General features: G+C 44.4%; 1 protein-coding gene across 1 annotated transcript; it reads right to left on the bottom strand.

The window, feature by feature from the left end:
* Positions 1-7,749: 7,749 nt before the first annotated feature.
* slc26a2 (solute carrier family 26 member 2) lies at positions 7,750-15,662 on the bottom strand. The gene is made up of 5 exons (XM_046406485.1): positions 15,389-15,662; positions 13,054-13,664; positions 12,650-12,940; positions 11,623-12,071; positions 7,750-10,498 (listed from the first exon to the last, which is right to left on the bottom strand). The coding sequence occupies exons 2-5, from the start codon at positions 13,648-13,650 to the stop codon at positions 9,691-9,693; spliced, it is 2,145 nt and encodes a 714-aa protein (XP_046262441.1). The 5' UTR covers positions 13,651-13,664; positions 15,389-15,662; the 3' UTR covers positions 7,750-9,690.
* Between the last annotated feature and the right edge of the window lie 2,169 nt (positions 15,663-17,831).

Genomic DNA, 17,831 nt, shown 5'->3' with positions numbered 1-17,831 from the left:
GTGGCTGAGGGTTGTTGAATACGTCAAGTAGACAGAAGATATGTCAGCTGTTAAATCTGTAGCCTTTAAAGCCTTTTGTCTCCCTAACATTCCATAATAAAGCTGATGCTGAAACGGAAACTTGAGTAATTGAGGGTTTATCCATAATTACCACCAACTTTTTGGTTTTATTAGTCTTTGCAGGTACAGCTATAACTTTATTTCAAATGCTGGATTCTTTAACCTCGCAGGCAACATGTGGTACTGATGTTCTCAAACAGTCTCTTTGCCTTTTTTATTTGCAAAATGAAAATGTCTGCTCGATGTATTTTTAACATCTTCCTTGCCTTCTTAAAAATGCAGCTTGTGTCTAAGTCTTACTTTGTGACCCATCTTGAAAGAAAAAGATTTTCAGCTCACTTGTGATTGAGAGATTTCTAAATGTGGTGCCAGAAGCAGGATTTTGATACTGACTGCCATCTGAGCAACTTGCTTAGTTCGTATTTGTTGACATTCCTGCTCTGTGTCCCTTCCACCTCTTTTTGTAAATTTATTCATTTATGTTTGCATCCTACAGCATGAATGTGTATACAAAGAGAAACACTCCCAGCACAATTTTTTTTGTAAAACTCCTCAGTATTTATTTTGACAGAACAAAGTGGGTATTTTCCTGTATTAAAACAACATAAAAGGCTTCTCTTTGAGAGAGCTGAAATGTGTCTGACTCGTTTCTGTTGCTATGTGACAGTTCAGATAAAGGCTAAATAAAGACTTAAGACATGTTGGTAATCCTGGTGTCGACTGTCACTGTGACTCTCTCCGTTTGCCTTTTGTGAGTAAGACACTGATGATTTGGAGGCACTCGGGAGGATGAAGTCAAAATAATGAGGCACATGAGATCATCAACAGTGACAAATGGAAGGAACAACACACCATCTGTTTTCTGTCATTTGATTGTTTTGATAGAGACTTTTACTTGATCAATACCATTGATCAATCTTCCACTGGGTCCAACACATACCAGAGAATGACACCACACATGGCTTCTGAAATCAGACAGGTACACTTCAGGAGAACCAGTATGAGCCATATTAACTGTATTTCATGGTCAGCTAAATTGCTCATACACCTGCTTGTCACAGAGGACAACCCTCAAGCCCAAGTGTTCTAGTAAGAAAAACAAACAGGCTTTCTTTTATTTTAGCAAGTCGATTCGGTCCTTCCTGCTGAGAGCTGAATGTGGTTACAAGTTGAGGACACTGTGGCAGCAATATACTGGGACAACAACAAAAAAAAGTAATCAAAAATTAAATCAAATTATCATTATTAATTGTTATATTTCTTATTTAATACTGCACAAAATCAGCAGCCAATTTTTCTACAAACCTGTGTGAAAGAATCCGGTCTGCAGCAGTCACATTATAACACCAGGTGTTTACAGGGTCTTTCTACCAAACTTGTGTCCTGGAACGCAGCATCAGCAGGTGTAACAAATCACCACAATGCCAAAAAGAGACGATCCTGATCGAATGTCCAACCCGTTCATTTGTTACAAAGGAGTTGTGGAGCTGTGTGTTCAGGTTTAAAATCCTTGAGTTTTATTTGAGCAGGCAGTATTGATATTTTAGCCACTGATTCACATTTTTAGAACAAGTTTATCCTCCTTCATTATCCTCTACCCCAGAACAATGAAGTGACAGTCAGGGTCATTCAAATGAAAAGTCAAGCAGTTCACAAGGAATGTGTGTGTGTGTGTGTGTGTGTGTGTGCTCAGATTTTACAACACATCAGTCATATGTCTAAATGTGTCTAAATGTGTTAGAGTTGAGCAGTTTTATTTTTTGCATGAAAAATCTGTGTACTGCATATACACAGCTGTAATGACAAATAAAGCAATAAAGCTCCTTGAATTCCTGAAATGAAATGTCAAAGAAGGAAGCAAGTAAAAACAGGACAAAGGAGAGGAGATGAATGACGGACGGAAGGGTGGAGATGAGGGCTGGAAGTCAGCGGCTGTCGCAGCTCCATTAAATCTGATGACAAACAAGCAGACATTGTCATTGTTCTCCTCAGATGTTATGTTGAGACTAAGAATGATTTCATTCTCAAACCACAGTGGAAAAGTTTGTCGCATGTTTTTGGTTTGTCCTAATTTGTCAAAGTGGATCATTGCGAACAACCCGGGGCCTGTAAACACTTTTCACACAGCCTCTTTGAGTTGCCTGTTTATTGTGTGGACTTCTGGTTCCCTGACAGGTTGCCAGGTTTGTGTTTTTGGCAATGATGGAGAGTCTAAACAAATCGCAATTCCCATCTCTGTGGGTTTAGTTGAGGGAGAGGATGAAGATGGTCGCTGCTGAGTGAGCAGAGCTTCCTCTACCCTCATTTTGGTTCGTCATGTTGCTTGAGGGAAAAACTGAAAACTGAGCACATTCAGCAAACCCCGTTCGTCATCTTGTCACACTCTAGATAATGAAATCAGGCCACTTGGCAACAAGATCCTTCAGCATTTACTTGAACATCCCTAACTGTAACCCAACAGGCCAGTTTCTATAGCTAACTAATTGGAAATGTTTCCAATCTCTGCTCATCTGATCTGCCGTTGAGCATGAAGGTCACCGAACACGTCAAAGGACCAGAAAAGAACACGTTCCAAGGTGGCGCCATCCTGTTGTAGGTCATAACACATACGACACTAATCAACCTTGGAGCACAGTACTCAAACTGTGCTCCTATCAACTTAATCCCGACCCAACAACAACAACAACAATGGACGCTCAGGCCACAGGTCACGGAGAAGGCCCAGAGGGAAACGAGCCAGCGTTAGGAACAGACTGAGACGCAGAGAACACCATTCACCTCTGCCCAGCATCCTACTCGCCAATGTCCAGTCACTGGAAAACAAGCTTGATGAACTCAGGGCCAGAATAAAGTTCCAGAGGGATATACGGGACTGTAACGTCATCTGCCTCACTGAGACATGGCTGACCCCCCAGACTCCAGACCACGCCGTTCAACCAGTGGAGTTCTTCTCAGTTCACCGCAAGGACAGGACGGGTGAGTCTGGTAAATCAAGGGGAGGTGGTGTGTGTCTGATGGTGAACACCAACTGGTGTGACAACAGGAACGTTGTGTCTCTCAGACACTCATGTTCCCCTGACCTGGAGCTCCTAACCATCCAGTGCCGTCCTTTCTACCTGCCCCGCGAGTTTACTTTGGTCATCATCAGCGCTGTTTACATCCCACCTCAGACGAACACGGACACTGCTCTCACCGAGCTACATGAGGCTATATCCACCTATCAAGCTAACCAGCCTGATGCAGCCCTCATCGTGGCCGGGGACTTTAACCGTGCTAACCTGAGGAAGGTGATACCGGAGTTTAAACAACACATCGACTGCCCCACCAGAGGAGAGAGGACTCTGGACCACTGTTACTCTCCTTTCAAGGATGGTTACAGGGCCAAGTCTCTGCCTCCGTTTGGCCTTTCGGACCACAGTGCAGTCCTTCTCATGCCGAAATACAAACCTCGGCTGAAGCAGGAATCTCCTGCAGTCAGAGAAGTAACACGGTGGACTGACCAATCAGAGGCCGCTCTGCAGGGCGCACTGGATTCAGCGGACTGGGACATGTTTCGGTGCAGCTCGGGCGGTGACTTCAACGAGTTCACGGAAGCGGTTGTGGGATTTATCGGGAAAATGGTGGAAGACATAACACCAACAGCCACCATCAGAACTTTTCCCAACCAGAAGCCGTGGGTGGACAAAACTGTCCGCGACGCGCTGAGGGTCCGCACCGCTGCCTACAACTCGGGACTGGCTCACAGTCTCCGTTCCAGTTCATCCCAAAGGTGTTGTCAGGGCTCTGTGTGGGCCAGTCAAGTTCTTCCACACCAAACTCATCCAACCATGTCTTTATGGAGCTTTGCTTTTCAGGGGAGGAGACCCCAGGGCAGACCCAGGACATGATGGAGACACTACATCCCCTTTGGACAAGCTGGTGAAAGTGACCTTGAGGTCTGAGTTTCTTTGGTGAGACTGTAAACCAGACCCAGAAATGGATGAATGGATGAAGATGAAGACAAAGATGAAACCTTTGAGTGTAAACATGTTTGAAATTCTTTTGGTTTCTTTCAGGATTGTAGCAGGTGAAAAAATCTGGCCTGTTTTTTTTGTTTGTTTGTTTGTGAAGAGGTCAGTGTTTGCCACAAATATTTTTCATGCTAAGTTAATTCCTGCAGGCTGAACACCGACTGGTTCTGCTTTCGCCATCCCATATTGTCAGCTGACATGAATTGTTTGTGCCATAGTACGGCAGCTAAAGTTAACAAACATGTTGACCCTGCTAGGCAACGAAGTCTTGATTTGTTGAGAAACTCAGACAACCTAACACGTCTTTTTTATGATCAGTCTGAGACACATTTGGTGCTTGATGGTTTACAGATCAGCTATTTGAGCCTGAAATACAAAAACAGAAATCTGAAGAAAGAGGCTGTCAATTCATTGAACAGCAGTTTTTAGTGACATGTGAGCACACAACACTACAGGAGTCCACTGAACTGAATTGGTGTTGTTAAAAGAACCTTGAGTCTTGATGTCTAACTCTGCGCCAGATGAGGCTTTCCTCCTCAGCACTGGAGTTGGAGGGTTTTTTACTGCCCTTTCAAACTGTGTCCACTGGCTGCCTGAGACCACTGTTCGTCGTGGATCAGCGGTTAGGGTGTCGGACCCGTAACCGGTGGATCGCTGGTTCGATTCCCCGTACCGGTGTCCATGGCTGAGGTACCCTTGAGCAAGGTACCTAACCCCCACTGCTCCCCGGGCGCTGCACGCGGTCGCCCACTGCCCCGGGTTTGCTGTGTGTGTGTGCACGTCACTTGGGTGGGTTAAATGCAGAGAACAAATTTCGTTGGAGTGAGTTCCCTCCAATGACAAAATATGTCACTTTCATCTTTCTTTCTTTCATCCCAAGTCCACTTGCCCTTCGGAGATCTCATCACCATCTTTACTGCAGTTTCAATAGTTTGTAAACCCAAGAGAACTGCTGAGGAACAACAGAGAGTATTTACCCAGAATACACTGTGATTTTTCACCCGCCTCAAAACCTACAAAATCAATAGCCCCCAAACAAACAGCCTTTGTAAAGCTAGTTCAGCTGCAGAACCAGCTATAATCATCTGGGGGCAGTCGTGGATCAGCGGTTAGGGTATCGGACCCGCAACCGGTGGGTCGCTGGTTCGATTCCCCGTACCGGTGTCCATGGCTGAGGTACCCTTGAGCAAGGTACCTAACCCCCACTCGCTGCACGCAGTCGCCCACTGCTCTGGGTTTGCTGTGTGTGCATGTCACTGGGGTGGGTTAAATGCAGAGCACAAATTTCGTTGGAGTGAGTTCCCTCCAATGACAAAATATGTCACTTTCTTTCTTTCTTTCTACTTCTTCAGCTTTCATTGATGTCAGTCCCTAAAGTATGTTCACTCTGAATGCAGAGGAAATTTTACATGCAATGTGACTGCAGACAGCGACGAGGATGTGAGCAGTGTTGCAGCTGTCACAAATAGGAGAAAGAGCCCCCCCAAACTCATCCATCAAAATTTCCTGGGAGGAGATATCACTCTGTGAAAGGTGGCACACACTGGAATCACACTGGAATCCATTAGAGGAACTGGAAATGAAAACGAGCAGTGGGCTGAGTCAGAGAGATAGGCCTTGAAAGACAGCAGTCCTTCAGAAGAGATCCAGCTGTTATTACCATGAGCGGCCTCGTACAGCTCCTCAAGCTTTGGTTTTGAACGGGCTACACTAAAGAAATATAAAGTAAATAAACAAATTTGTTTTAAATTTTTGTTTCAGTGGAAAATTATGCCATTTTTACAGTCCTCTTAAGTTTTCATGTGTCTCTTTTGTTATTGTGTGATGCTGATGCCTTGTTGTTGACTTGCTGAGTCGCTCAGTCTGCAGGATTCAGTGAAATAAATAGAATGTTTTTATTGTCATTGTACAAAGTACAAGATTGAAATCAGTGTGACAGCTTCATACCTAATAATAGATTTTAATGCCTATTTGATTGACAGTAACTGAATATTGTGTTCTTGGTTTTATTGACAGCTTGCTCCTTAATCAATAAATGTTACCACTGATCAGCAAATGGAATGGGTTCAGTGTGCAGGATCTGTGGATCCTCGGAGTGTTGAAGGAGGTTTAGAGTTCGGGTTAGCAGAGACGCGTCATAAACAGCAACATGGTCTTAATATATCACCTATGAAGACAGAAGTCACTGAACAAATGGTCCCATCCCAGTTAGAGATACGTCTCCATGGATACCTGCAGGAATTACACATGAACACGTTCACGGGCTGCACGTGTGTGCAACAGATGAAGCCGAGTCCTCTTACAGCGGTGATGTGTGTATCGCTGCCCTCAGCTCCTCTATGCCATCTGCTCACTGCAGCACAAAGTGTCCCTTCTGGCTTCTTGTAGGCCACTTTGATGAGTCCGGTCGTTGCTCAGAATTAATACTGTGCAGTGTGGGCCCTTCTCAGTGTGCTGGCAACGAGCCGTCCTCGCTCGTATACTCGAGTCCCTGCGTGAAGAGCTGCGTAGTTACGGTGTATTTTTACTATGAGAGCATGAGAACAGGTAACTGGAAAAGTTAAAAAGACTTTTTTAAGTCTAACTTTAGATCACACTAGAATAATTTCTACAAATGTGATTCTCCATCTCTATTTTTTGGTAGCAGGGACATAAAGAATTTCACTGCACATTGTATCGTGTATGATTGTGTGTGTGACAAATAAACCTATCTTGTATCTTGTATCTTGAGATTTGGAGAGAATAAAAAACCGGCTGATACTCGGTTCTCTGCAGCTTCTTGTCTGACTGTAGTTTTTTTAAGTCCAGTTTGCTTTTTGAGCTTTTTATTCACAGAACAAAGCACCAAGCTGGTGTGAAATAATGTTCAGGATAAAAAACTAACAGTTTAATTAAACTGCTGAGGAGGTTATTTTTCACAGACAGAAAAAGTTTTCCAAAGAAATTACCAGAATGGGGAAGTTTATTTTAACTGAATCCCAGAGCCCGTTCAGCCCAGCTGCCTGGCCAATGCTGCCCCCTGGTGGAGACCCAGGGTCACTGAGTTTTTGTGAGTTGCACATGATCTTTAATGTGTGAAAAGTGATGCATAAATACTTAGTTTAGTGTTGCTACATGTGAGCCTGCACTAGAAAACACATGCTGAAACACACACACACTTCTGACTGTAGCACCTTCAGTGAGAGGATAAAGGAAATATGAGATAAACAGTGTGTTTTAGAGTCACACTGGTCGACTAACGCATCCGTGTATGTCTGAGGATCCCCTCACCTTGAACACCTCATCAGTATCGGTTTGTTTGGCAGCACCATCATAAGACAACACAGACATTACTGGAGTTGTGAGAAAACGGACTTCAGCTCATGTCTGGTCAGCTGCTGACCTGAATGAGCCTCTGTGGACACGGCAGCTGTCATCAGTGGGTTCAGGACATTGGCCGGGGACAGACAGAGGACACTGGGAGCTAAAGACATCTCGGTTATTTTGTCCTGATGATGTTTTGCTTGACTGCACTACTGACTGAACCCTGTACCAGGACAACTGAATGAGGTGTTCTGTGTTTACTGAAGATGAAGAACAGGACTCCTTCTTCTTCTTCCTCACAGCACACCGACGCACAAACAGAAGTATGAAGTATGTGTGCTGTTATGTGGTTTGTCTGAGAAAAGAAACACCATGATGCTGTCTACTACAAAGCATTTTACTAATGTACTTCAAGTGTAAAACCTGTAGCTTCCCCTTGATTATCAGCACATCATCAATAATTTAAAGCAACATATAAGCATTTTCAGAGGAAGTGATACGTAACCCAAAGGTTTTCCTGCAGCAACAAAAGCTGAGTCATTGATATAAAACCATGTAATGCTGCTGCTCCACTGCATCACAAGTCATAAAGACAAACTCCTTCATATAAGAAAACTGCAACACAGCATTACAGACCAACCAAACAGTTCATGAGCACCCATTTAAACACGTTTCACAGTCACATGAATTCGACTCGCTGTGATTGGACAACAGGAAGAGGAAACGTGAGCTGAGGCTGGCCACTGATGACTGGGCATGAATGCGACGTCTGGTATTAGCTGGTTCAGTCACACTAAAACATGATGTTCACGCACAGACACAAATTCTACTGAATTACTGAGAATCAACAGCTGTTCAACATATAAAATATAAAAATCATCTTACTGTGAACATACAGTATAAAAACTACTATAGTTATTTATGTTTCTGATTAAAGGGTGACTGAAGGTCGTGTCTTCAGCCGTGCTGTCCAGCAGAGGACAAACTGTCCACTCTGCGTCATAAATAGGTTGAGGAAATAATAAAGACGAGACCTGAACCTGGATCTGATTAGATTAAAGCTACTGCAAAACCAGACTGCACCAGAACACAAACCGCTATTAGAGCAATAGCATCAGTCTCACAGCTCATTATTAAAATAATAATTTCTTAGGTGTAATGAATGTGGATTGACTCAGTCAAGCTGTGAGGTAAGAATATCCTGTCACGTTCAAACAGGATGTTAGCTAAAACCTGTTCCACTCGTCCTTTGCTGCTGTATTTTCTGGCACTGCCATCTGGCGGTCAGGTGGAACAGTGTGAAACAGGAAGTTGTAAAGCATGACAGCGTGTCTCCATGCATGAGACAGATTTAAAAAACATCCTGCTGCATACAGTTGAGAGGTCAACACAGAAATAAAGAATAAACTGGCCTGTTGTTTGACGAGCTGATCTCTCACACAAACGGTTGACTGGCACGAGTCCACATTAAACTCAATGAGACAAAGCATCACATGGCTTTTCTCCAGTTTGAACTTCGGCCCCATTCATCACCCGGCTGCTGTGTTTACTGAACTTTAGTAACAGAGGATAAGGCAACGTCGCCCACAGCAAACACAGACTAACGACAAACTTGATCAAAAAGACACGTGGTACAGCCCGGCCAGACTTTATAAACACCAGAGCAGAGGGGATTCAATTTAAAATGACCAAAAAAAACAAACATGGCCTTCGTTCTGATGAAACAGTTTGGATCATTGCTTCACCTCAAGAAGAACTAGAAAAAGATGTAACATTAAAAAGTGACTGATATTCATGTGTCAAAGGACCTGATATGAAAACATGCACAGCATGTTGGTCTGGACGGTACAGAGATCACTAAAGGCCCTGCAGGCACTGCGGCTTGGACATAACGCAAGGCAAACGGAAGTTTTGTGTGCTCTACTTAACCAAACATTTAGCTGACATTTACTGCTTTGTGGTCGTGTAAACACAATCAAATCTCTCCCTGGAAAAATAAACCCTTCCCTTGATTATCCCACAGAAAACTACAGTAACAGCTACAGTGAGTTACTCAAGTTCAGGACAGAACACCATCTACAGCTTGTGCTGTAGAAAAAAAGAGGAAGAGCTTTTCAGGTGACTGCGAAGCCACAAACTGAAACTTCTCAAACTTTCTCACTTGTTTGATTTTCAGCATGTTAGCATGCTGACCCAGAGTTAAATGATAGATTGTCTGCAGCGGTGACAGGACAGAGACAGGAAAGACTTCGAAAGGCACGTTGGTAACAATGTCAGAGGTAAACTGCGTACATGTAAACATAAATATTTGGACTTTTTAGCATTTGTTGTCAAACTCTCCATTGGCAGCCGAGGGGCTTTGGACGTAGCGGACGGCATCCACAATGGTGAAGAAAGTGATTTTGTTCTCTCCTTCATCACTTCCTTTTTTCTCGGGGTAGTACCCCCCTCTTTCCAGGTCGTCAAGTACCGAGGTGCTGCACTGCGCCAGGACAACCGTGATGCCCAGTTCTCCATAATCTTTGCGGACTTCTTTCAGAGCGTTCACTCCAGCAGTGTCTAAAAACAAGACAGCACTGCAGTCAATCACCAGGCTGCAGAAGCTGTGGGCAGATTTCGTCAAGGTTACCATGGCACCAGCCTCAGCCTCATCCTCCTTCTGGTCTAACTTCACGTTCAGAAACTCTGTCTGCTGTTTGTTCTTCTTCTTCTCAAACTTAATACGCCTGCTCTTCTCCTTCACTGGATCAAGCCCTACGCTCCTGTAGAGAGACTTTTTGAACAAGCTCTGGTTGGCATAATAGATTGGAGCCTCGTATCTAAAAACAGCCACTCCGGGATGCGTTTTGAGGCCATGGTAAGATGACAGGTCCTCGTAATGCTCCCTGGTTGTAGTCCGGCCAAGTTCCAGGACCTGGGCTCGCTGGGTGCGGCCCAGGACGCACAGGGCCGACACCAAAACTCCCACCAGGAGTCCCAGCTCTGTGTTGACCAGCGCTGAGGTTGCCATGGTGACCACCCAGATAGAGGCATCGAGATGGTTGATGTGCCACATGCGGGGAATGTCAGTGAACTTTCGCAAAGCTCCGCGGAGGTTAACCACGATGATAACGGCTAACACACATCTGAAAAGGATGAAATAAACAAAGAGGAAAGAGAAAAGGTCAGGAGGGTCACGTCAAATTGTTCACGAAGAAGAGTGAAGACACAAACACATTCACAGTATGAAATCCTGACTCAGCTTTAGGGTTTGTGATGAGGGACAGAGGTCGAGATGTTGAGAGGAAATCAGCTTCAAAGACCAAGAGGCTACACAAACAGTTTGACATGTGTGACTACACTGATTCTTTCAGATCAGCAGCGAGTGTGCTGGCCATGGAGCCAATCAATACCATTCATCAGCTGCAATCACAATCAATGTGACTGTGACTTTTTTTCATCTTAAACTGATAAGAGCCACAAGCAAACCAAGTCATAAAGCCAACAAGAAAATGAGAACATGTAAAACTTTGGATTTACACTATATGGGCAAAAGTACTGGGACATGCCTCTTTATGGAGCTGTTGTTCAGGGTTAGGGTCCCTGACTTCCAGTGAAGGGAAATCTTAATGCTTCAGCACACCAAGACATTTTGGACAATGCTATGCTTCCAGCTTTGAGACTGTGAGCCAGGCCTTTTGGTCCAACATCAGTGTGTGACCTCACAAATGCTCTACTGCATGAATGGGCACAAATTCCCACAGAAACACTCCAAAATCCTGTTGGTGTAAAGGGCAGGTGTCCCAACACTTTTGTCTATATTGTGTACGTCAGTAAAATTTGATTGTCATGTCATGTGTCTCAGTGTTGGAATTTATGTACATTCTAATCTTTGTATTAAGAACTGATCAAAAACTCTTTTGGCTGGAATATAACTTTGTTTTTAATTTTTTTTTAATATTTCTAACATGACATTTTTCAAAACAAAGCCTCTCTGTTGTTTTACCTGATGTTCGGGGTAAAAGTGACCTCACTGAGACCTAACAAGTGCAGAGCTCAACACGTGTGTTACACATTAGAGTCGAGCAGGAACGACTGCCTGCACCAGTTTTTACAGTACAAACGTTTTATTTTTAGCTTCCAGCTGTCCAAATGTTTGACCCAACCTGTCAGGTTGTCCATCTATCAAACCGAACCAATCACTTTCTACTCAGAGATGAATTTGTAAGAGCTTTGTATCAATGACTGATGAAGAGTTTGGTATTCTCACTTTTGAAGTGAGTAAAAGAGCGGTGCTATCACAAGCAGGACCAGCAGGAGAACCAAGGCGCTGACCAGTCCAGACACCTGAGTCTGGCACCCCGTGGACTCTTTGACCAGGGTCTTGGTGAGTGCGGCACTGGTGGTGAAGCAGCGGAAGAACGATGGCAGGATGTTGCAGAAGCCGATGGCATACATCTCCTGGTTAGCGTTTACTGTGTAGCCATGCTTTTTGGCAAACATTTCTGACAGTGAGACAGTGATGGCGAACCCTACGATGGCGATGGAGAAGGCATCTACAGCCACATTGGGGATCAGCGACCACATGGGTAGCTGTGGAGGGAGGAATCCCGTGGGAATGTCGCCGGCCACACTCGACCCGTAATCAGGGTTGAAACGGCCAAAGTGAGAAGCCAACGTTGCGATTATGACCACAAAGAGCTCGAAGGGAATTGGAGCCTGGGGAGGAAAAAGAAAAAGGCGTGTGGCAATCAGATGGATTAAGAACTGAGACATTTTATTATTTCAACATCCTAACCACAAGGATGTTGAAATCCTGATCTGTGAAACACCACCTTAGATAACTGATCCTATGGTGTACGGTGGCCTTTCTAGGACATCCTGGGGTCACACTCACCTCTCTGATCCGAACTTTGTTAGCAAGCTCCGGTCAACGCTTAGCTGCGTTCACTGTTTTGAACATCAGCGTGCTAAAATTAGCATTAACCTCAAAGTGTGGCTAAGGCTCAACACTCAGTTGACCCCAGACACCTCTAATCCCAACCTGGACAGACAAACCCGGACAGCAGTAGTACAGTTACAGTGATCTACCTTCAGACATTTATCATAAAAAAACTGGCAACAGATACAGCTGTGAGACCATGACGAGTGGAACAGGAACCTTTGACCACTAAGGACTAAAGCTTATTCTACTGCTACTCATCATCAAACGAGTCCATTTACAGTTTTCTCATGTCAGTGATTCAAAGATAAGAAATAAAAATAACACAAAAAACTCCTGCACTTCACGTATTTACCTTCAGCTTAGCTTTGAAGCGGTCATTGAGCTCCTTGGTGGGTATGAGTATCAGCAAACACACCAAACTGGTTACCAGGTCACATATATTGGTGTGTCCCAGGTTGACGAGCAGGCTGTACCAGGTCTTAAACAGGGTGAACCAACCCTGAGGCCTTGGGATCTTCAGGCCCAGGAGGTACTTAAACTGTGAGGTGAGTATGGTCAGGGAGGCTCCGGTGGCAAAGCCGCTGAGGAGGGAGTCTGACAGATAGACAGAGACAAAGCCCACCTGGAAAAGGCCCATGAGCACCTGAGAGAAAGAGGTGAGAGTGTCAGGCAGACCCTCAAATCAAGTGTGTTCAGTGTGAAACAAGTGCTGATCCTGATCATCAGCGTGTGTGTGTGTGTTCTGTGATCACTCACCTGGTAAACCCCTGCCGTGAAAGTAACTGTAGCTCCAACTGTGATGGCGTAGCAGCTTCTGTCACACTCCATCACGATACTGTCATTCCTTCGTCCAGCCGACAGGGCAGCGCTGTTGTTGCTGTTTTCCAGGAGGTATCCTGCCAGGGCTAACTCTCTATCCACAACCTGACCCACGAGCAGGCAGAGCACCCCGAAAATCCCCACTGAGATGTGTCTAGAGGTGCCTAAGAAGGCGTAGATGATGGAGGAGAAGAAAGACGTATAGAGACCGTATATGGGGTCCTGACTGGCCAATAAGGAGTAGGCTATAGACTGGGGGACCAATAGGATTCCAACAATGAGTCCAGACATGACGTCGCCCAGCAGCCATTCCCTGAGCTGGTAGCGTGGCAGCCATCTCAGGACGGGGAGGAAACCCAGTGCTTTGGATTTAGCTTTCTTAGGGCTGCACAGGAAGTGTTTCTGGAGCCCACGTGACACTGAGTAACAGCTTTTCTCCGTTTCTTTCTCCACCCTCTCCAGAATGAGAGGCTGCTGCTGCTCGCTCTCAGCGGCATCCGCCGCTGGCGTACAGCAGTCATCGCCATGAGTCATGATCCAGCCCTGATCTGTGGAGAAGGCAGAGCTCAGGTTAACGTGGCCACACATACGAAGGACACAGAAGGGAGGCGGAGGCAGGGGCGGAGGCGATTACATGTCAGGTCAGCGGGTGTGGGTCTACCTGCACACTTCAGGCTGATGTTAAAGTTTGATCAGATAAAACACTTATTCATACGGTTCAGCCTCAGACAGGAGAGCAAGTGTTTCATGGTAAGCACCATCACTGACAAACTAAAGAGAGCAAACAAAAAGAGAAAGACGAGAACAACCTGTGCAACATGAGCCTCGACAGGTCAGTGTGAGCCGCCCCGAGCTGCTCACTGACTGCTTGGTAAATGAGGATGGCTGGTGCAAAACAAAGGAGGCAAGTCAAATCACTTTAACCAATGGGAAGGAACATAAGGCTTTAACTGTATTTCAAATCTGTCTTTCACTGCTGTGTAGTCCATCCAACCAAAACCTCAAAGAAAGCTGATTTGTCGGCCCTGAACGAGCCCGTAGGCCCGCGTGTTTCCCCTCCTCGGAGCTGCCAAAGTCAACACGCAGCATCAGACGAAGGGCAGCAGGATGAATGGCGCTCTTATGCAACTCAGCCCAGTCGTCTCCAGTGCTCCTCCACCTCTCTGAGATCAGTTCGTAAGGAAAACAGCAGTGCAGTGTGCTGATCTCAGGTCAGTCGTCAGACTCAGGTTTACATGGTGGCAGCTCTTATGGATGAACTCCAGCACATATCAGGACACACTGATTTAATGCCTGACTGAAGATTTGGGCCATTAAACCTCACCAAAAGCAGGGCTGTTAAATCATCAAAGTTGTTTTTTTGTTAAAATCCAAGAAGAGCTGTGAGCCAAGTTACCGCAGTGCTGCGTTTTTTATTAATTCATATCAATTAATTAATATCACCAACATGCACACATCTCTAATGGTGGGGATTATTAAATGTTGCTGCTGCTGGCAGGAGCCTGTCGTGCACAGGCCACCTGAGTGATGAGGTTTAGTTTGGTGATAACTCTCACCGCGTTGGCTCCAAGTCCACCCACATTTACTGTGAATATTCTAAAACTCGGTTATTTACGGTGGAGGGAAGCTCATGTATTTCCCCTGAGTCACCCAGTGAGGCTCAAGGAAAAACATCTGCTGCTCCAGAGAGCGTGAAGATAACATAAAGTGACAGCCAGCCACCAACAGTCCCTCAGTGACTCTTTATTTGAAATCAATTCATTTACAATTTAACACATTTATCGTTTGAATTTCTCAAACTGAACAAAGATTAAACTGACTGATAGTTTTGTCAGTTTAATGCCGTAAAATGTCCTGACTGTGTGGACGAAGAAGCTCTGACACAAACGTTTTTACAAATTATTTCTAGAATATTCTCAATATTGTGACGTTAATGGGATTACAGGAACTTAGCTGCCATGCAGTGCAGTTAGTGACACTACTGGTTGGGTTAATAGCGGTGACAGGAGAACACAGACTGTCCACCATTGGAACCACAAATCACACACAGCTAGAACGACTTCATTAATTAGAGACGTTCCCAAACCAATTCCTGACTTGACCTCCTCCAACTGAACCTTAGCGTAGCCGTAGCGTTAGCACAGCTGTCAGTGGGCTCCACCGTAAACACGCAGTCAACGTGGACGCCGGTTGTCGGAAGAATGAGTCAACATGGCAGCGGCCTGTTGGCAGGAAAACGTTAACAAGTGCCGTTAAAGTGTGAAAAACTTACCGGAGTCCAACTCGCTCGCCGTTTCTAAACTTTATCTTCGCTCGTCTTCGGACTCTCCGCTGTTATTCCGCCTCAAATTCATTTTACACCCCGCAGCTGTGTAGCTCCGTGCGTCGTCACGTCACGTCACGTCACGTGACCCACCCAAACAAAGATGGTCTTTGTGAGAAGATGAATCACTTCGTAGCCAAATGAGGCGTCGGTTAATACAAATAAATCGTGAAGTGGCAGTTAGCTTGTGTAGTTGTTACGCTGAGACGGACGTGAGGTTCACCCCAGAAACACAGAATCTTCATAAATACTCCTGAAGGCTCCCGTAGGCCCATGAAGGCTGCTGTGGAAGTCCATCTCTGCTAGTGTGATGGAAAGAAAGAGATTATGTGTGTAATTATAATGAGAAATGTATTCAATCACTACTGACTTAATAACTAAAAACAAAAGACATAATTCTCTCAGTCTGACAAGTTGTGAAGTTAACTGTCAAGCCTGCATGTGCCAACATTAACCTAAGAAAAACCTTATGTAGAACTGAACGGTGTTCCTTTATCTGCAGGTTGTTCTTTGCATGTGTGTTTTAATACAAATATGTAAGTCAGATTTCTCCCACAGAGACAATAAAGTAACATCCACCTTATTTTAAAACACTAAGTAATTATTTTGATAAAGTTTCTCATTTTGATGACTTACACTGGCTGAATGTAGCTCAAGTTGGCGTTGGGGTGTCCAGGCATGCCAGGAGCTCGTTCTGTCCTGCAGCTCTGTGAAGAGACCCTCACTGATTGACTCTTACCGGTCGGAGCAGCAGTCCAGTCCTCAGAGGGTTTGTTAGTTCTCACACATGCAGTGACTGCAGTCTGTTGTTCTTTGTCTCAGATTCCTTCTGCTGGGTGTCGTCCAGAAGGGGTGGGGGGCACATGATTCTTATGTCATGTATCATGTGATATAAGCTACAGGACAACAGTGCCGCAGAGTCTTATACACTCACGGTTATGCTGAGGTCCTACATAACACAAACAGATGGATTATGGGTACTTGTATTGCAAGTTTGTCGAGGACAAAGGAAAAAGAAGTGCTCAAAACTTTTCCTGTTCTTCACTTCTCATTTCATGGTTAACCCTAATACTGATTAGGAATTTATTAAAGAAAAATAGGACTACAAGGTGAAGCTATGATTTCTAATGCAGAACAACTTAATTAACAACAGTTTGAAGGTTAAATATATGAGATTTTAAATATCAATAAGCAGCTGTGTGAGTATGGAGTGACTCCGTCCTGAGCAAAGAAACACATCGTCATCTGGACTTCTCTAATCTTGTGTGTTGGAAAACATTTTAAGGCAGAAATAAGCTGTTTGTAACAAAATACTTGTTCATACTTGACTGGCAAAATTTTACATTTTGAAGTTTTTCATTTCTGTCAACCTTCACTGAGGCGATGGTGCACGTTATTTGTTTTGGTCTAAGTTACTAGTGACCAAATGTGACTTCTCCAGCATCTCACATGTTCATGTTCAGCTTCTCCTCCAAACTCTCACTTCGTGCTATGTACTTTATAGTCTGGGGTGTGCGTACACAAATGTCTTTCTCAGGTACTTCTTTTCAGGTTGAGGCAGTGGACACATGGTTGGTATGTTCCTAACAAACAGTATTTCCATGACGACACTGAGCCCGGAGGTGCACCGGGTGGAAGGTGTTCTAATCCCAGGGTTGTAATTGGATGCAGGCTTATGTCCACACATGACCATTTAAAACCATCCTGTAATCTTTTGTCCGACACCTGAAGGACAGAGGGATTAAACACTCTGCTGGAGACAATACAAGGACTTCAACAGGTAGGACTCAAATTATCTATTCAGTCAATGAGCTGTACCTTGTTATTATCATGACTTAACTAATGAATTCATATGTGAAAAATCTTGGACAACTTACAGTAGAAATACTGAATGAACTCAAACATGCTGAGATAAGAGCCACCAGTCTGCAGCACTGAAGGTGTAAATGAACTGACAGGAATAATTAACATTTCAATTTAACATTGGTGTGAAGATGATTTAGGGAATGAACCCCGTTTTGCTTTTATTACAACCAAAAGGTAACTCATACATTACATAATCACCGAGTGAGAATCGATTTCTCAGTCAGTGATGATCAAGTGAAGGGTTGAAGACACAGAAAACTATTTTTTCTACAGAGTGACAGCTCAACTTTTCCGTTCATTCATGCAGATTTGATCATGTGGTTGTGACAGACATGGGTTACCATCTACTCTGAAATTCCATCTTATCAACAGTAGATATCAGACTACTGTGTGCCGCATGCACACTAATATGTCTGTCTGTTAGATCATAGTATAAAACTCACTGAGGAATGGCTTTCAGCTCACCGTTGGCCAAAGAAGGCTTTGTAAAAACATTACAGACAACACAACAATGAACAGCGAGGAA

This window comes from Scatophagus argus, chromosome 12 (assembly GCF_020382885.2).
Source record: "Scatophagus argus isolate fScaArg1 chromosome 12, fScaArg1.pri, whole genome shotgun sequence".
NCBI lineage: Eukaryota > Metazoa > Chordata > Actinopteri > Scatophagidae > Scatophagus > Scatophagus argus.
This window is presented reverse-complemented; position numbering and strand designations above follow the sequence as displayed.

Coding starts and splice junctions, on each gene's coding strand:
- slc26a2 (XM_046406485.1), bottom strand. CDS start 13,650: ATGACTCATGGCGATGACTGCTGTACGCCAGCGGCGGATGCCGCTGAG. Junction 12,941..13,053: donor TCACGGCAGGGGTTTACCAG/GTGAGTGATCAC, acceptor TCTTTCTCTCAG/GTGCTCATGGGCCTTTTCCA. Junction 10,499..11,622: donor CTCTTTTACTCACTTCAAAA/GTGAGAATACCA, acceptor CATCCTTTTCAG/ATGTGTGTTAGCCGTTATCA.